General features: G+C 51.6%; 2 protein-coding genes across 2 annotated transcripts in view; one reads left to right on the top strand and one right to left on the bottom strand.

The window, feature by feature from the left end:
- The first annotated feature begins 37 nt into the window (after positions 1-37).
- Positions 38-3,486, top strand: SSR3 (signal sequence receptor subunit 3). Its single transcript, XM_041405960.1, has 5 exons — positions 38-308; positions 1,197-1,323; positions 1,760-1,858; positions 2,349-2,480; positions 3,112-3,486. Exons 1-5 carry the CDS (start codon positions 170-172, stop codon positions 3,176-3,178), a joined length of 564 nt encoding a protein of 187 aa, XP_041261894.1. The 5' UTR covers positions 38-169; the 3' UTR covers positions 3,179-3,486.
- A 2,194-nt stretch (positions 3,487-5,680) lies between these two features.
- KCNAB1 (potassium voltage-gated channel subfamily A regulatory beta subunit 1) overlaps positions 5,681-16,446 on the bottom strand; it is a 63,112-nt gene continuing 52,346 nt past the window's right edge. The window contains exons 9-15 of the mRNA XM_041405961.1: positions 12,555-12,640; positions 10,208-10,328; positions 9,686-9,780; positions 8,681-8,801; positions 7,725-7,813; positions 6,733-7,152; positions 5,681-6,650 (exon numbers count right to left, since the gene is read on the bottom strand). Coding sequence (XP_041261895.1) covers positions 7,063-7,152; positions 7,725-7,813; positions 8,681-8,801; positions 9,686-9,780; positions 10,208-10,328; positions 12,555-12,640 — 602 coding nt within the window. The 3' untranslated portion in view covers positions 5,681-6,650; positions 6,733-7,062. The remainder of the gene's footprint in view (positions 6,651-6,732; positions 7,153-7,724; positions 7,814-8,680; positions 8,802-9,685; positions 9,781-10,207; positions 10,329-12,554; positions 12,641-16,446) is intronic.

Here is a 16,446-nt window from a genome sequence, read left to right as displayed (position 1 = left end):
ATCGGGACAGGATCGGGCCGGCTGAGGGAGGGGATGGGGCCAGGCTCGGGCCGGCTGAGGGAGGGGATCGGGCCGCGCTCCGGAAGCGCTCCCGGCCCGCCGGGCCCGCCCCGCCCCGTGGCGCCTGACCCGGAGCCGCTCGGCTGCGCTGACGCTGCCTTGTCCCGCCATGGCTCCCAAGGGCGGCCCCGGCGGCCGGCAGCAGTCCGAGGAGGATCTGCTGCTGCAGGACTTCAGCCGCAACCTCTCGGCCAAGTCCTCCGCGCTCTTCTTCGGCAACGCCTTCATCGTCTCCGCCATCCCCATCTGTGAGCGGGCGAGGGCGGGCGGCAGCCGTGAGGGGAGCGGCGAGCTCTGAGGGGGATCAGCAACCCTGGGGGGAGCAAAATAGCCTGGAAGAGGGAGATCAGCAACCCTGGGGGGAGCAAAATAGCCTGGAAGAGGGAGATCAGCAGCCTCTGAGGGGATCAGGAGGTTGGGAAGAGGGATCAGGGCTCCCCACCGCCCGCCGCGGGCTCTGTCCCGCTGCCGCGGCGGATCCCGGGGCTGCTGCTCCGAGCCCCGCCGGATCCTGGCTTCGGTCCCCATCGGATCCTGGTTCTGAGCCGTGTGAGATCCTGGCTTCTGTCCCCATCGGATCCCGGTTCTGAGCTGTGTGAGATCCTGGCTCCGGCCCCATCGGATCCCGGTTCTGAGCCGTGTGAGATCCTGGCTCCGGGCCCCATCGGATCCTGGTTCTGAGCCGTGTGAGATCCTGGCTCCGGCCCCATCGGATCCTGGCTCCGGGCCCCATCGGGTCCCGGTTCTGAGCCGTGTGAGATCCTGGCTCCGGCCCCATCGGATCCCGGTTCCAGCCGTGTGAGATCCGGGCTCCGGGCCCATCGGGTCCCGGTTCCAGCCGTGTCGGGTCCCGGTTCCGGCCGGCAGGGCAGCATCACTGACGTGTCACCGCAGCCGCGCTGCCCGCAGGCTCTGCCCTGCTCTCACCGGGCCCCTTCCAGCCACCGCAAAGCTCATTTCCCCCTTCCAGAGTACTTTTAATGCAGTCGAAAGAGCCCCGAGGGATTTTGGAGGAGTCGGCTTTGCTCAGGCAGAGACTGTGGAATTACAGAACTCGGATTCTGTACGGGTCTCTAGTATGGGGTGTTTTTCTTGGAGAGAAACTGCTTCAAATGTCATTGTTCTTTTTTTCTAAGGGCTTTATTGGAGAATATGGCATATGGATCTTGTTCAGTCTGCAGTCCTGTACAGTGTCATGACCCTCATCAGTACCTATCTCGTGGCTTTTGCATATAAAAACGTCAAGTTTGTCCTCAAACACAAGTAAGCTTGGTGCCTCTTTGAATTTATCGTTTAATAATTTAACAAAACTGCCACTTACTACTGTGGTTTTTTATTAATAAGTAATGTTACTAAAAAAAAATATTTTGAACAGAAGTGTTTCCTGACTGGTTTCTGTTGTTCTCTTGTAATTATAGTCAAATCTTGTCAGCTAAGAGTAGGATGAAATAGTAAATCCACCATCATGCTCCTTGGGTGGCACCACAAATTATGCTTAAATTATATTACTTATTGGATGTAAATTATATTATCCTTAGTAATTGCTGTTACTATTTCTTATCCCTTCACCTTGACAAAATTTTGAGTATCTTGGCTAAGTTGTATTCTTCACTGTACATAAAACTTCCTGTGATGCCAGGGCTGTGCTGTGGGCTTTTTTTTTATTTCTGAAGTGTGACATGAGTGGTGGTACTTACAGAGTAGCCCAGAAAAGAGAAGATGCTGTTTCCAAGGAGGTGACTCGCAAGCTGTCCGAGGCTGACAACAGGAAGATGTCGCGCAAGGAGAAGGATGAAAGGTGATCCCTCTGTCCTCCTCCTTCTCTCCCTTGTTGAGGGAGGGCCTTAAATGTCTTTGGGGCTCTGGGTGGGGCAGTAGGCACTGTGCTTGGCACTGTTTTTCTGTATTCTGGGAAGCAGCAGCTGCAGGGTAGCTCGTGGCTCAGCTTCGAGCCCTTTTGAGGTGAGTTGTCAAGGGAAGGTCCCAGAAGGTGTTAGAGGGGATCCCCACTGGGATTGTGCAGGATGGGAGCTGTGGAGGCAAACTCTCTGTCTTCTGGAAAAACTACTGCACCCTTCATCATGTGTGTGTCCAGGATATCCCCTGGATCCCTGGCAGTGCCCAAGGCCAGGCTGGACAGGGCTTGGAGCAGCCTGGGACAGTGGAAGGTGTCCCTGCCATGGCAGGGGGGGGGTGGGATGAGCTTTAAGGCCTCTCCCCACCCAAGCCATTCCAGTGATATCCATTGATTTAAATATATTTGAAATTTTATCTCCACTTGCTCCTAGGATTCTGTGGAAGAAAAATGAAGTTGCAGACTACGAAGCCACAACTTTCTCCATCTTCTACAACAACACCCTCTTTCTGGTCCTGGTTATCATCGCTTCCTTTTTCGTGCTGAAGAACTTCAACCCCACTGTGTATCCTTTATCCCCACCCTAAATCCCCCACAGCCCCACTCCTGTTAGCTGTCACCACCAGCTGTGGTTGTCCTGTGGGCTGTGCCATTCCTCTGACACGTGCAGCTCATTGTAGTACAGCAGCTTAGAATGTTGAAACAAAAATAAGAGCTTACAAAAATAAACTCTCCCACTTATAGTCTCTTAAAACATGAGATGTTTTAAGGGTAGTGCTTGGACAGTATACAGGAATTGTCCTGGCTTTGCTGTTTCCATTGTAATTGTGGAGTGAGGACACAGCTCAGTTTCCTGCAAACACAGTGTCAGTGTTGGTTGCCAGGAGCTCTTCCCTGACAGGATGCTCCAGCTCCAGTAGCTCACAAGTAAAATATTTTGTTCCTGAAGGATATTAGTATTGCCAACAGGGCAGTTAATTCAAGGTCTGCATTTATAAAATGTGTTAGAGAACAGGCTGAACTTTCTGGGTGCCTTAATTCTGAAGGTCAGTTCTGAAGCTGTGTTTCAGGTTGCAGTTTTCCAGTTTTAAAACTGCAGAGAAAGACCATTTCAGTTCCTTCCTTTTCATAAAACTCCTACCAAATGTTGTGTACCAGAAAAGGATCTTGACAATTCCTTAACCTGTTCCCTACAGAAACTACATCCTTTCTATCAGTGCTTCCTCAGGACTGATTGCTCTGCTCTCCACAGGATCCAAGTAGACACAAAACCCTCAGCAGTTCCTGTGAGAGGCTTCAGCTGCCATGAAAATGCCTAAGGGTGGAATAGGAATATTTTTTTTTTTTAGCATGAGGAAAACATGGGGAGGGTTTGAATCCAAAATGGTTGAATTGTATTTACTTTTGGTATCTTTACATGGTATTTGATATTGGAGTTACTCAGTTTTTGGTTTTTTTTACTTAGCAAGGAGAGGGTGTGTGAGCAGACACATCTTTCTGCAGCTCCACCCTGGGGACAATCCATTTATCATTGTAACTTGAAAAGTTGTAATTAAAAGGAGCTTTTTTTTTTGCCATTTGATTCCTTGTATTTTCATTCTTCTCTTCTTTTTTTAATGGGAATTTCCATATCTAGGTTTGTCAATTCTTTCTGCTTCCAGAAGAGAGGAGACTTCTACAAGCTAACATATTCCTTAAAAGCACTCCTCATTTTTGAGTAACATGGAGTCAGGACAAAACCTAAATCTCCTAGGAGAACACTTTTGAAGTGGTTTGAATGCACTTTTTTTAAATTAATCTTCAAAGTTGTAAATAAATAAAAAGCCCTGCCAGTCTCCCTGCACAGCTTAAGAAAGATCCTTTAGCTGGCTTTTAATAATGGATTTATCAGACAATCCTGTGCCTTCTTTTCTGGCTATCACTGGAGCAGCTGTTCACTTAAATGCCAAACTCTACTGATATTAGTGGAATTCCAGTTACAGATCCTGCCATTACAGACTTGGGATCCTAAAGAGAGAAGAAAGTTTTGAATCTGATTTAATGTAACAATTACTCTGCTAATCTTGGCTTCAATAAGATTAAATGGAAAATAGAGCAAAATGGAGACTGTGATGAGCAGGAGACAGTAATGGCTCTATTTCTGACAAATTCAAGTACTTTTGGCCATTTAATACTCTTGAATTAACTGTTTTCTCTTAAATACATAGAATTTTCTTTATCCCTTCTGCCTGACTATTCAGCACTGGAAGGACACATTCCCTAAAGCTGCTGCCTGCCTTGGACAATTTCCCTTTCCTTGGCCTCACTTCTTACAAGGGATCTAATTGATGGGTTTTAGCTGAGTATTTAGCTCACATAAAGCAGATTTTTAACAACCCTCTCCAAACAGCCAGAGGCCAACTCCAAGCCAGGCTGGCTCCTCTGGGAGCAGCAGGACTTGGATGTTGCTGGTTTTGCTCTGTTGCTCTCAGAGCCCCCAAACCCTTGAACTGACAATGTTATACTCACTCTCCTGGCAGGTGTATTCCCCAGAAAATCTGCTGTCTGCAAAGTGCTTGGAAGCAGCACTTTCTTCTGCCATTACTGTCGGCTCACTGAGTCTTTTATTACCAGCTTTTCATCTTCTCTTAGGGCTTTTTTGGTATTGACAGTTGCTGAGGCCTGGAGCTTAGCGTGTCAGAATTTTCCTGGAGAGGGAACACTGAGCACTGACAGCCTGAAACAAAAGCAGGTGGGTGGGTGGGGTGGGTTGTGTTCTGCAAAAAACCTAATCTTGAGCCTTCACAGAAAGGTTTGGGGCTTTTTTTGGTTGGCATTTGGATTTTTGTTCACTTTTCCAGGTGTTTTTTTTGTTTGTTTGTTTGTTTCAGAGCTGGTGTTTGGTTTTTCCCTTGCAATCCCCACTACAAGCTGCAATGATAAATAAAAAATTCATTATAAAACGCTGAAATCATATTTCTATAGTTTAATGCTGGGAGTTAACCTGAAGCAGGGTTGCTGCTTGGCCCCACATTGCCCTCAGAGCCTGTAAGGGAAAATGTCATCTCCTCAATTAAAGTTGGGGATTGATCTAGTTTTAATACATTATTGGATTCCCAAGTACATGAGAAGGGGAAGAGAGAACATTAAATTGTACCTCCAGGGGGAGGAACAGGAATTAGTCTGTTACTGGGAGGATAATTATATTAAATTAATAAAGCTGTTAACTGAGGAATGGTTGAAGCTCAGTAGAAATTAACAGTGGTAATGCAGCATTGTTCCCAGGGCAGGGCAAGGTGGGCTCCACCCCAGCTGGCTGGGACTGGCCAGTGTCACCTGGGGACAGCTGCACTGGGCTCATTCCAGGCCAAATCACAGAGCATGGCTTAGAAAGGAACTTAAATCCCACCCAGTGCCACCCCTGCCATGGCAGGGACACCTCCCACTGCCCCCTGTGCTCCAGCCCCAATGTCCAACCTGGCCTTGGGCACTGCCAGGGATCCAGGGGCAGCCCCAGCTGCTCTGGGGTCTGCCCACCCTCCCAGGGAGGAATTCCTTCCCAAAATCCCATCCATCCCTGCCCCCTCCGTGTCAGGCCAGGACAGACCTTACCTGGGACTGCTGTGCTCCTTGGGCACTGGCTGCCAGCAGCACCTCGGGGCCAGCCCAGCTCCCTCCTGTCCCTCCTGGAATGTTCCCTGTGGAACAGCACCCCCCATCCTCAGCACAAAGCCCTGCTGGCCCGGGGCAGCTCCAGTGTCAGTAACAGGCCTGCAGCTCTCAGGGTAGATGCACAAAATGCTTTTATTGTGTCCAAGCAGAATTCCAGTCAGACTGCATTTCTCATGTACAGCAGGAGTCGTTTACACACACCACAGCTTCAAATACAGGAGGAGACCACTCGGGTGTGGGGAGCTGCTCACCTGGCCCAGGTGAGCGCTGCAGGGGGCAGTACAAGGGTCCTACAAATACTGTACAGAGCTGTGTCCCAGCAGGGACGGGAGAAATACAGACTGAAATCAGAGCGTGGTACAGAGCAAATCCTCGGGAAGGTGCAACGGGGGCTTGAGCTGGGCGAATTAGGACGTAAATTCTTCCTGTCATCTCCTGTAAATGCTCACAAAAATCTGTTTAAAATGTGTCTGTGCATTTACTTATCCCCGTTTCCAAAGCAAGTGGAAGCAGGGGTAGCCTTTTGGAGTACGTACCTGATTGTTCCTGCAGTTCTCAGCAGCTATATATTGTATATATTTATAGTATCTAGATCCTTAAAAGCTCCTGAATATTGAAATTTGCAGTAGCTCTGTCTACAAGCAGGCAGAAGTAGAGGCAGGTTTCTATAGATGCAAAACCCAATATTTGATCATGGCTTTCTTGGCTTAAGGTTTATGGAGAAGTAGAACTTTGCAGAGCTGTCGTGTTCAGTAACCTGACATGCGTGTTTGGGCTTCCTAGCACTGCTCCAGGGTGCTGCCCAGGAGCACTCCACAGCTGGAACAGCTGTAAAATTAGGAGCTGAACTATCTAATTGCTAACTAGTTCTCTGTCTTACAGCCTTCATTCAACTACAAAGAAATCCTAGAGCTTCTATTCAGCGTAAAAAAGCAAAGTTTGAGCTTGATCCTTCCATCTGTTAACCTGAAGAAACTTTATAGTTGAGATTTCCCAAACATGGTTTTATTAAAACCTGAAGTTGTATCTGGCTTTTCTTCATTGAAAAAATAGATCTGTACATCCTTCTTTAATTACCAAGTACCTGAAGGTTATAAATTTTTTCTTTTTTTTTTTTTTTTGCTTTACAAGTGTTTGCTGTACATCCTTCTTTAATTACCAAGTACCTGAAGGTTATAAATTTTTTCTTTTTTTTTTTTGTTTTTTGCTTTACAAGTGTTTATCACAGCACAAGCATGAGGTGCAAAGAGTAAAGTAAAAATTAATGAACTCGGTCAAGAAGGTAAGAAAATACAAGGTTATTCTTGGTTAGAAGAGAGATCAACTGTGCTTTTAAATTCACTGCAGAGTAGTAGCAAGAGCACACATCTCGAAGGATCCAGTGACAGTAGACACCGAGCAGCAAGTGCTGAATGATTCTCATGAGAGTAACTCAGGGCTGTACTGGAGTACAGAGCACTTCTAAACCATGCAGTCCAGGAAATTCATGCATTGCATTAGGATCTGTAGTCCTTCTTGCTGTAGGGCTTGTTGCCCAGGATATTATCTATTTCATTTACAATATGGGATGTCATCTTTGGAAGGACCTGGGGTGGAAGAAAGCGATGCTTAATCGAGATAGTTCCAAAATGAAACCTAGATTTTATCAAAGTACATTTCCTCTGGGCTTTTTGTGTGACAGATATTAAGTATTCATCTAATAACTTTCTCCCTTAAAGGAAAAAAACCACTGGAGGATCTTTACTTGGTGAGAGAATCACAGCAGAGCCTCTCAGCTTTGTGTGTGGAATACTGCCTGGCTGCACTGGGACACGAGCTGGGGCAAGGACAGCAGAGGCAGAGGAAGCTCTGACTGGGGAAAAACAGCAGGGAATAATCAAGGTGGGTGCAGGTGACACGTGGCAGCACAGAATCTGTCACAACATGCCCTGGACTCACTTGCATTTTTCAGGTGCGTGAAAGCTGCTGATGCCACCCTCGTGTCACTGGACAACGACCCCAAAGGTGCTAAGCCATGGGGACAGCAGGGGTGGGCCTGATGAGGGTGCATGGATGGAGCTGAGACAGAATGCTGAGTGCCAGCCCTGTGCTGAGTGAGAGAAGGGGTGCTGAGGTCTGGGGGTGTCTCTCTCCACGGAGGTGCCACCCCTGCACTCACCTGGATGGCTCCAAGGTTCTCGATCAGCTGCTCGGGGTTGGAGGATCCCAGAAGGACAGAGCTCACCCCCTCATTCCTCAGGCACCATGCTGGGAACAAAGGCACAAGGTGCTCAGGGCACAGAAGGGCTGACAGGGCCTTGCTCCAGTCCCTGGTGCTTGACAGAGCCTCTGTCTCTGCTTGACAATAATCTCATTCTTTGCCTCAACTTTGCTCCTCTGGCACTACCCAGGGGAAGATGCACAGATCAAATATCAAACCCCACAAATCTTCCAGGATCCTGAGGCTGCTCCCTGCCCTAGCACTTCTCCTGGCTGTGGGGTTTGGATATTCCCCATCACAAGGATTCACTGCTGGCAGGTGGAACCAGGGATCATTTTTCTGACAGACATGTGCTATTTTCCAGCCTCAGCTCTCAGCAGCATAAAGATAATTATTAGGAAAAGAACCCTCAAAACTCATTTTGAACAGCATTCTCTTGTCTGCCAGCCCAGCACCCCAAAGGTGATGGCTTCGTGGGGGGAGGGATGTCCAGGGGAACAGGGAGGTGAGACCCCTGGGGATGCCCAGGACTCTCTGACCCTGTCAGTCACAGCCTGTGCTGCTGCTGGAAACAATCCTGCTTTAATTAATTGCTGCCCAGAGCAGCTGTGGCTGCCCCTGGATCCCTGGGAGTGTCCCAGGCCAGGCTGGACCGGTTTGGAACAACCTGGCCTAGTGGAAGGTGTCCCAGCCCACGGCAGGGGCTGGAACAAAATGAGCTTTAAGTTCCTTTCTACCCCAAACCGCTGCACGACCAATAATTTTTTACTCCTTTTAAACAACAAACCCATCTCTAGCTGCAGGCCTGGCCCAAACCATGGTGGGAAGAGAACCCATTTTCTGTGTTAGCCTTTCCCCAGGCACCCCTGAGCCCTGAGGAGGGCCAGGAGCAGCCCAGCTGTGCGGGCACCCACCAACAGCCAGCTGTGGCAGCGTGCAGCCGAGGCGCTCGGCGATGGGGGACAGGTCCTTCAGCTTCCCCTGCTGCTTCCTGCCCTCCTCGCTGATGATCTTCTCCTTCAGCCACTGGTAGCACTGCAGAGCAACCACAGCACATCAGGCCATCAGCTTTCAGCCTCCAAAGCGGGGACTTTGAGGCGATTTATAATTATAATCTATAAATGTCTATAAATAGCAGCGCTTGAAAAGCCACGTCCAGCCCAGAACGTTGCAGAGGCTGAGTAACACAAAGCTGGGCTACCCAAAGCAATTAGGGCACGGCCAGAATGTCTCCTGCTGTCCTCAGCTCTCTGGCTTTATTCTCACTCCAGAACCTGGAATCTCCCCAGTTTTCTTTTTGGACCCCCTAACCCCCATAAGAATAAAATCAGGATAACTGTGGAGAAACCAAGTTGTGGTGACACCAGAATGCCAAAACGTGTTAGAGAGGGCAGCCCCCAGGTCTCCAGTGGGCTTAACCTTGGCCTGGGGTCTCGGGAGGGATGCTGGGGGGCTGAGCACCCCCGTGGCCTAGGCTGGTACCCAGGGAAATGATGTCCAAGTCTGTTGGACCTACGTGGTTCAGGGGGGCTGCAAGTGGCAGCAGCTGCATCCATTCAGGGCTGGACTCCGTGACCTTGGAGGTCCTTTCCAACCTCAAAATTCCAGGGTTAACATCAGTGAGGAGCCTGGAGCACCACAGAGCCCGTGGCTCATGCCTCCTCCCGGGTGATGTCCCTCAGTGCAGGGTGGGGACAGCACCAGCACCCCCAGAGCTGCCCCAAGCCCCCCTGAGCTCCCTGCGTGGGGAGCCTGAGCTGGTTCTAACCCAGATTCTGCTGCTCTTCGGAGTGTGGTTGCCAGAGAAACAGAGCTGATCCATCCAAGCACAGCCCTCCTTCTCACGAGGGAGCCCTTTCCCCTTTGTTGTTTTCCTGCCCTCACAAAAGCAGCAGGACTCAGACGTGCTCCAGAAATACCTTGAGTGAAGCCCTTGAGCTTTCAGGGACCCCGTTGCCGTATTTCCCTGAGATGATCCCACAGGCCAGGGGAGACCACGTCATTGCTCCCACCCCTGCAGAGGAAACAGAAAAAGGGGGTTTTAGGGGAGTGGGACAAATCAGAGCTGTAGCAAAAATGTAGCTTTCAGTCAAAAACTAAACCAAGAGCAAACTGATTGCTGCTTGTTTCTGTTGCCACTGGCAGCAACGCTCAGCTGGTCTTGCAAGAATGTGCTTAAGGATTTATTTCACTTAATGGACCACGTGAATCTCAGAGAGTAAGGAGCAGCCAAGCCAATTAATACTTAATATGTTCATTAATGTACTTCAGTTATTAACATAATATTAAGCAATACTTGATCAGAGGCACAGTAAGCTGGTTTTTCTTTTAGGCCACTATCAGATAGAGACTTGGCTTTGTCACCGGTCCCATCTGGAGCCCCAGGCCATCCTACCCTCTGGGAATGCCCCAGCCAGAAGGCCCAGCAGGTTCAGACTCACCGATTTTGTGATACAATTCTGGCAGCTGCACCTCCACCTTCTCCCTCTGGAACAGGTGATACTCGGCCTGCTCACACACGGGGGGGATCATGTTGAACTGCCTGGCCACGGAGTAGGCTTCCTGCCGAGGGGAAAGCGCGGAGAAAGCGCTTCAGAAAATGGAGATGCCCTGCAGGACACGTTCTCTGGGGGTACAGGAGATGGCCAAGGCAACGCTCGCTGTCCCTCGGCAAGGGCAAGTGGCACCAGCAGGATGCTGCAGTGCTGGCATCTCCTGGACTCACAGCCTGCTTTGGACACTGAAGCCATCTCATTCCACCCCCATCCAGCCATGGGCCAGGCTGGTATCAAACTGAAGGACTTCAGTCAAACCAAAATGACACAAACCCAAAGAAACCAGCCAAACCCCCACACATCAGCCCATCTTCTCCTAATTAGCACTGGGCTCATTCTGGGACAGGCTGTTAAATTATTTGAGGTGGAAAGCCTGGATGGAGTGGAACCCAGTGTGCCCAGGGCTGCCATGCCACGACCTCCATGGCCCCACCATCATCTCCATGCTTCCCACCATGATCTCCATGGCCCTACCATGACCCCCAAGTTCCTCACCATGATCTCTGTGACCCCAACATCACCTCCATGCTCCTCACCATGATCTCCATGCTCCCCATGGCCCCACCATGACCCCCAAGCTCCTCACCATGACCCCCACAGCCCCACCATGACCCCCAAGCTCCTCACCATGATCTCTGTGACTCCAACATCACCTCCATGCTCCCCACCATGACCCCACCATCACCTCCATGCTCCTCACCATGATCTCCATGCTCCCCATGGCCCCACCATGACCCCCAGCTCCTCACCATGACCCCCCAGCTCCTCACCATGATCCCCAAGCTCCTCACCATGATCTCCACAGCCCCACTATGACCCCCCAGCTCCTCACCATGACCCCCCAGCTCCTCACCATGATCTCCATGGCGCTCCAGCGGGACGTGCCCCAGTACATGGCCATGCCCTGGTTGATCACGTGTGTCATCGCCCGCACGATTTCTGAAGGACAGCAAAAACAGGAGTGTGAGAAGTGCCCAGAGGCCACGTTTCCACCAAACCCACTTCCAAACACCCCACACTGACAGTCCTGAGCTCGCTCCTGCTGTGCTCTCCTGCCCAGGTGTGGCTGGAAAAGCACTTTCAGTGCAAACATCTGCAGTGACCCTGCAGTTGGTTCAAAATTGCTTTTCCCACCTGGCTCTTGCCCACCACAGCCTTAAGAGGACATTTCCCCCAAAATAGAACACAAGAGGGCAGCACAGCGGAAAAATAAACTTCAAAATAAATTCCTTTTTTCTTTTTTTTTTTAATCTGCTTCCTGAATGCACATATCTGGGTCTGCCTCTCTTTACCAGGAATGCCAGGGACAAAGCTGCAATACAATTCTGGCAGCTGCACCTCCACCTTCTCCCTCTGGAACAGGTGATACTCGGCCTGCTCACACACGGGGGGGATCATGTTGAACTGCCTGGCCACGGAGTAGGCTTCCTGCCGAGGGGAAAGCGCGGAGAAAGCGCTTCAGAAAATGGAGATGCCCTGCAGGACACGTTCTCTGGGGGTACAGGAGATGGCCAAGGCAACGCTCGCTGTCCCTCGGCAAGGGCAAGTGGCACCAGCAGGATGCTGCAGTGCTGGCATCTCCTGGACTCACAGCCTGCTTTGGACACTGAAGCCATCTCATTCCACCCCCATCCAGCCATGGGCCAGGCTGGTATCAAACTGAAGGACTTCAGTCAAACCAAAATGACACAAACCCAAAGAAACCAGCCAAACCCCCACACATCAGCCCATCTTCTCCTAATTAGCACTGGGCTCATTCTGGGACAGGCTGTTAAATTATTTGAGGTGGAAAGCCTGGATGGAGTGGAACCCAGTGTGCCCAGGGCTGCCATGCCACGACCTCCATGGCCCCACCATCATCTCCATGCTCCCCACCATGATCTCCATGGCCCTACCATGACCCCCAAGTTCCTCACCATGATCTCTGTGACCCCAACATCACCTCCATGCTCCTCACCATGATCTCCATGCTCCCCATGGCCCCACCATGACCCCCAAGCTCCTCACCATGACCCCCACAGCCCCACCATGACCCCCAAGCTCCTCACCATGATCTCTGTGACTCCAACATCACCTCCATGCTCCCCACCATGACCCCACCATCACCTCCATGCTCCTCACCATGATCTCCATGCTCCCCATGGCCCCACCATGACCCCCAGCTCCTCACCATGACCCCCCAGCTCCTCACCATGACCCCCCAGCTCCTCCCCATGACCCCCCAGCTCCTCACCATGATCTCCATGGCGCTCCAGCGGGACGTGCCCCAGTACATGGCCATGCCCTGGTTGATCACGTGTGTCATCGCCCGCACGATTTCTGAAGGACAGCAAAAACAGGAGTGTGAGAAGTGCCCAGAGGCCACGTTTCCACCCAACCCACTTCCAAACACCCCACACTGACAGTCCTGAGCTCGCTCCTGCTGTGCTCTCCTGCCCAGGTGTGGCTGGAAAAGCACTTTCAGTGCAAACATCAAGACAGTGACCCTGCAGTTGGTTCAAAACTGCTTTTCCCACCTGGCTCTTGCCCACCACAGCCTTAAGAGGACATTTCCCCCAAAACAGAACACAAGAGGGCAGCACAGCGGAAAAATAAACTTCAAAATAAATTCCTTTTTTCTTTTTTTTTTAATCTGCTTCCTGAATGCACATATCTGGGTCTGCCTCTCTTTACCAGGAATGCCAGGGACAAAGCTGCAAGGATGGCTGATTGAACCCTACCCTGCCAGGGCCCTGTCACCCCCAGGTGTCACCTCTGCACCCCAGCAGTGCCACGCTCCCCGTTGCTGCTCTCTGGGATATGGAAGCTTGCAAGGCCACACACACCTGGACAGGATCTTGGATTGCACCCCTCAGACCTCCCCACCTGCCTGGGGGTGAAAAATCCCTGATGAACTTTAGTTTAAAGGAATCCCAGACTGGTTTGGGTTGGAAGGGATGTAAAAACTCATCCAGTCCCACCCTGCCATGGCAGGGACACCTCCCACTGTCCCAGGCTGCGCCAAATGTCCAGCCTGGCCTTGGGCACTGCCAGGGATCCAGGGGCAGCCACAGCTGCTCTGGGCACCCTCCCAGGGAGGAATTCCTTCCCAATATCCCATCCATCCCTGCCCTGTGTCACAGTCCCCAGGAGCAGCCACAGCCCTGCCCTGGCTGTGGCAATAAACCCTATTTCTGACAGGGCTGCAGCAGAGATGCGACCACTGCCCGCAGAATGGGGAAAATGAGCTAAACTCTCTGTGGGAAGTGAAAGAAAACACTTCTGGGGCACTGCTGCCTGTGGCACCTCGAGGTCAGCGGGCACTGCCCACCCACCCCAGCAGCTCTGACCACCCAAACCCCTCTGGAGGGGCTGCCCTGGAGCCTGCGGTGCCCAGAACATCCCTGGGGATTAGGGGTGGGCTAAGGGCTGCAGGCACTGCTGCCCCAAAGCAGGCTCCAGTGCCAAGCTGGGCACTGCTGAGAATCCTCCTGCAGGCACTGCCAGGCAGCTGCGAGGGGGAAGGCTCCATTTATAACCCTGCTTCCACACACAGACCTGCCTCAAACCCAAACTCAAATCCACTTTATCCGAGGCAATGAGGGAAAGGAAATAAAAACCCCAGAGAGCCTCAAAGCCAGCACTGGGATGTAAAGGAAACTTCCAGTTCTTCCTGAAAAAATACCAATTCATTCCAGTGAAGGGAAAACATCGAATCAAAGACTGGTTGGGGATGTAAAGGACCTTAAAGATTTTCCTCTTCCAAGCCCTTGCTGTGGGCCAGGACACCTTCCACCTGACCAGAGCTCCAGAATTCAATTAATGAGCAATTTCAAGCTGCTCCACCTGAATATTTAATTCAAAATTGTTTTTCATTTCCTACCACCATCAGTGTAAGCCTGCAAATGATCCTTCCCTTCCTCCCTCCCTCCTCAGCAGCTTCTCCCTGGGTTTAGTTTTCTATTTTTGCCCCACCACCATTTCGGAGTTTTGGAAAACATTTCGTCACACGCCTCTTACACATCTCAGCCTGGGGTTGTTTTCCTTTCTCCAGCCTCTACTCCTTTCAAAAAAAAAAACCCCAAGTCAACTCAGAAAGTATTTAAATATATATATATATATATATCTCCTTGCTGAGAGAGCCAGGGGACAGCAATGGGATTTGGGAAGGGCACAGGCTGGATCTCCTGTCCTCCAGCTGGATGCCCAAATGGCAGCACCTAAGAACAGGAGTTGTTGGGTTTTTTTAATATAAATCAATGCTTCAAATCCCAAACAACAGCCCGTGGCACCATGACAATAATAACTCTGAACTAGGTTAAAGTTCCCTGGTTGTCACCTTCCTTCCTGGTGCCAGGCTGTGCCCGGCTGCTGGGCATGCCGTGGGCACCTGGCTCTGTGACAGTGGGGACACCCCAGGGACCCTCCTCTCCAGCTGCCCTGCTGGAAGAGCCCCTTGGGATGAAGGAAAAGCAGCTGCTTGCCCAGCTGGGGGATGAGATTTCACCCCAAGGAACGAGGCACGGAGCACACGGGAATTGTGGAGAGGACGGATCCGTCCCAGCAGCTGTCCCCAAGGTCCCCGATCGAGGGGCTGGGGTGGCACAGGGTGGCAGGGACAGCCCTCACACGGCTGAGCCAGCCCCAGGGAGGGTGGGCAGCCCTCAGCCCCCTGCCTGGCCCTGGGGCACAGGGGGCACAGCCAGACCCACGTGCCACGGGCTGCCCAAGGTGCTCATCCCCAGCTGCCCCCTGCCTCCAGCATTCCCTGCTTTTACAACGGAAAACTATTTCAATTTGCTCTGAGACCTTTAAGAACATTAAATACCTTTCGGGGGTTTAGGTTAAGCAGCTTTGCCAGGTGCCCTGAGGCCCAAGTGGCTGCCAGCACAGAAATCCCCATGGATGCTCATCTGCTCCTTCCCCAGGGGAGGAGCAGAGCCCGGGCAGCCTGGGGACAGAGGGATCTGCTCTGGCATCTCCAGAAGCTGCTCCTTGGTGCTGCTGCCCAGGGGCACTGCCAGCAGAGGGACAGGGGACAAACCCAGGAGCAGCAGGCAGGGAAAACAAACAGGACATTCCAGGTTTTGATGTGGCTGTGCCCCGCTGCTCACAGCGCACTGGCTGCTCCAGCCTGACCCACAGGTGATGCCACGAGTAGGGAACACTTTCAGGTCACCTTCTCCTCCAGGAGGGGCTGCCCCAGCCCTGGAAGTGTCTCAGGCCAGGCTGGAGCAGCGTGGGACAGTGGAAGGGAATGGGATGAGCTTTAAGGTGCCCTCCAAGGCGCTCCATGGCTCCCCGTGGGAGAAGCTGAGGCTGTGTGATGCTGAGCAGGATGGAGTGGCTCAGCAAGCAGCACCGACAGATGGCCCAGCAGATGCTCTGGGAGGGAAGTGCCTTAGTAGGTGATCCATAAAAAAGGCAGGAAGAAGATGGGAAGTGTCTCCAGCATGCCATTCATAAGAGAAACATCCCTTTTTTCACCCTGCTGGAGCCTCAGCCAGCGCCACAGCCCGTGCCTGGCTGCCAGGGCTGGCTCTGGGGTGTGGGATCAGCTGTGCCCTGGGCACAGGGGCCCCTCCACACTGCTCAGTGACAGCAGAACGAGCACAGAGGTCACAGCTCCCTCCCAGACACAACACAGAGCCTTCCTTGACCTCAGCAGCTCCTGGAGAAGCTCCTAAAATCCCAGGCTGGTCCCTGACCCGCACTGGGTGGCACCTGTGGGTCACCCGGGGTGGCACAGCCCCACATCCAAGGAAATGGGTACCAGCACTCCTGGCAGAGCTGCAGCTCTGTTTGATTCCCACGGACCACCCACCACAGCCACCTGCCACAGACACCTGCCTTAAACCCAGCCACAAATCCACTCTGTCTGAAGGAGCTGGGAAAAGGAAATACTCCAAACGTTAAAGTCACTCCTGGGACAGAAAGGAAACTTTCATTTCCTTCAAAAACATACAAACTCATGTCGTGGCAGGGTAGACATTGAAACCTTAAGTAGGACCTTAAAGGACACCGAATTCCAGCCCTCTGCCTGGGCAGGGACACCTTCCATGGAGCTGGCCACCAAAATGAGATATTTAACATTTAAACGGAACAATTTAAACTGAACTAAACACCTGAACAATTGATTACTAACT

This window comes from Onychostruthus taczanowskii, unplaced genomic scaffold (genome assembly GCF_017590055.1).
Source record: "Onychostruthus taczanowskii isolate IOZ18803 unplaced genomic scaffold, ASM1759005v1 scaffold24, whole genome shotgun sequence".
Lineage (NCBI taxonomy): Eukaryota > Metazoa > Chordata > Aves > Passeriformes > Passeridae > Onychostruthus > Onychostruthus taczanowskii.
This window is presented reverse-complemented; position numbering and strand designations above follow the sequence as displayed.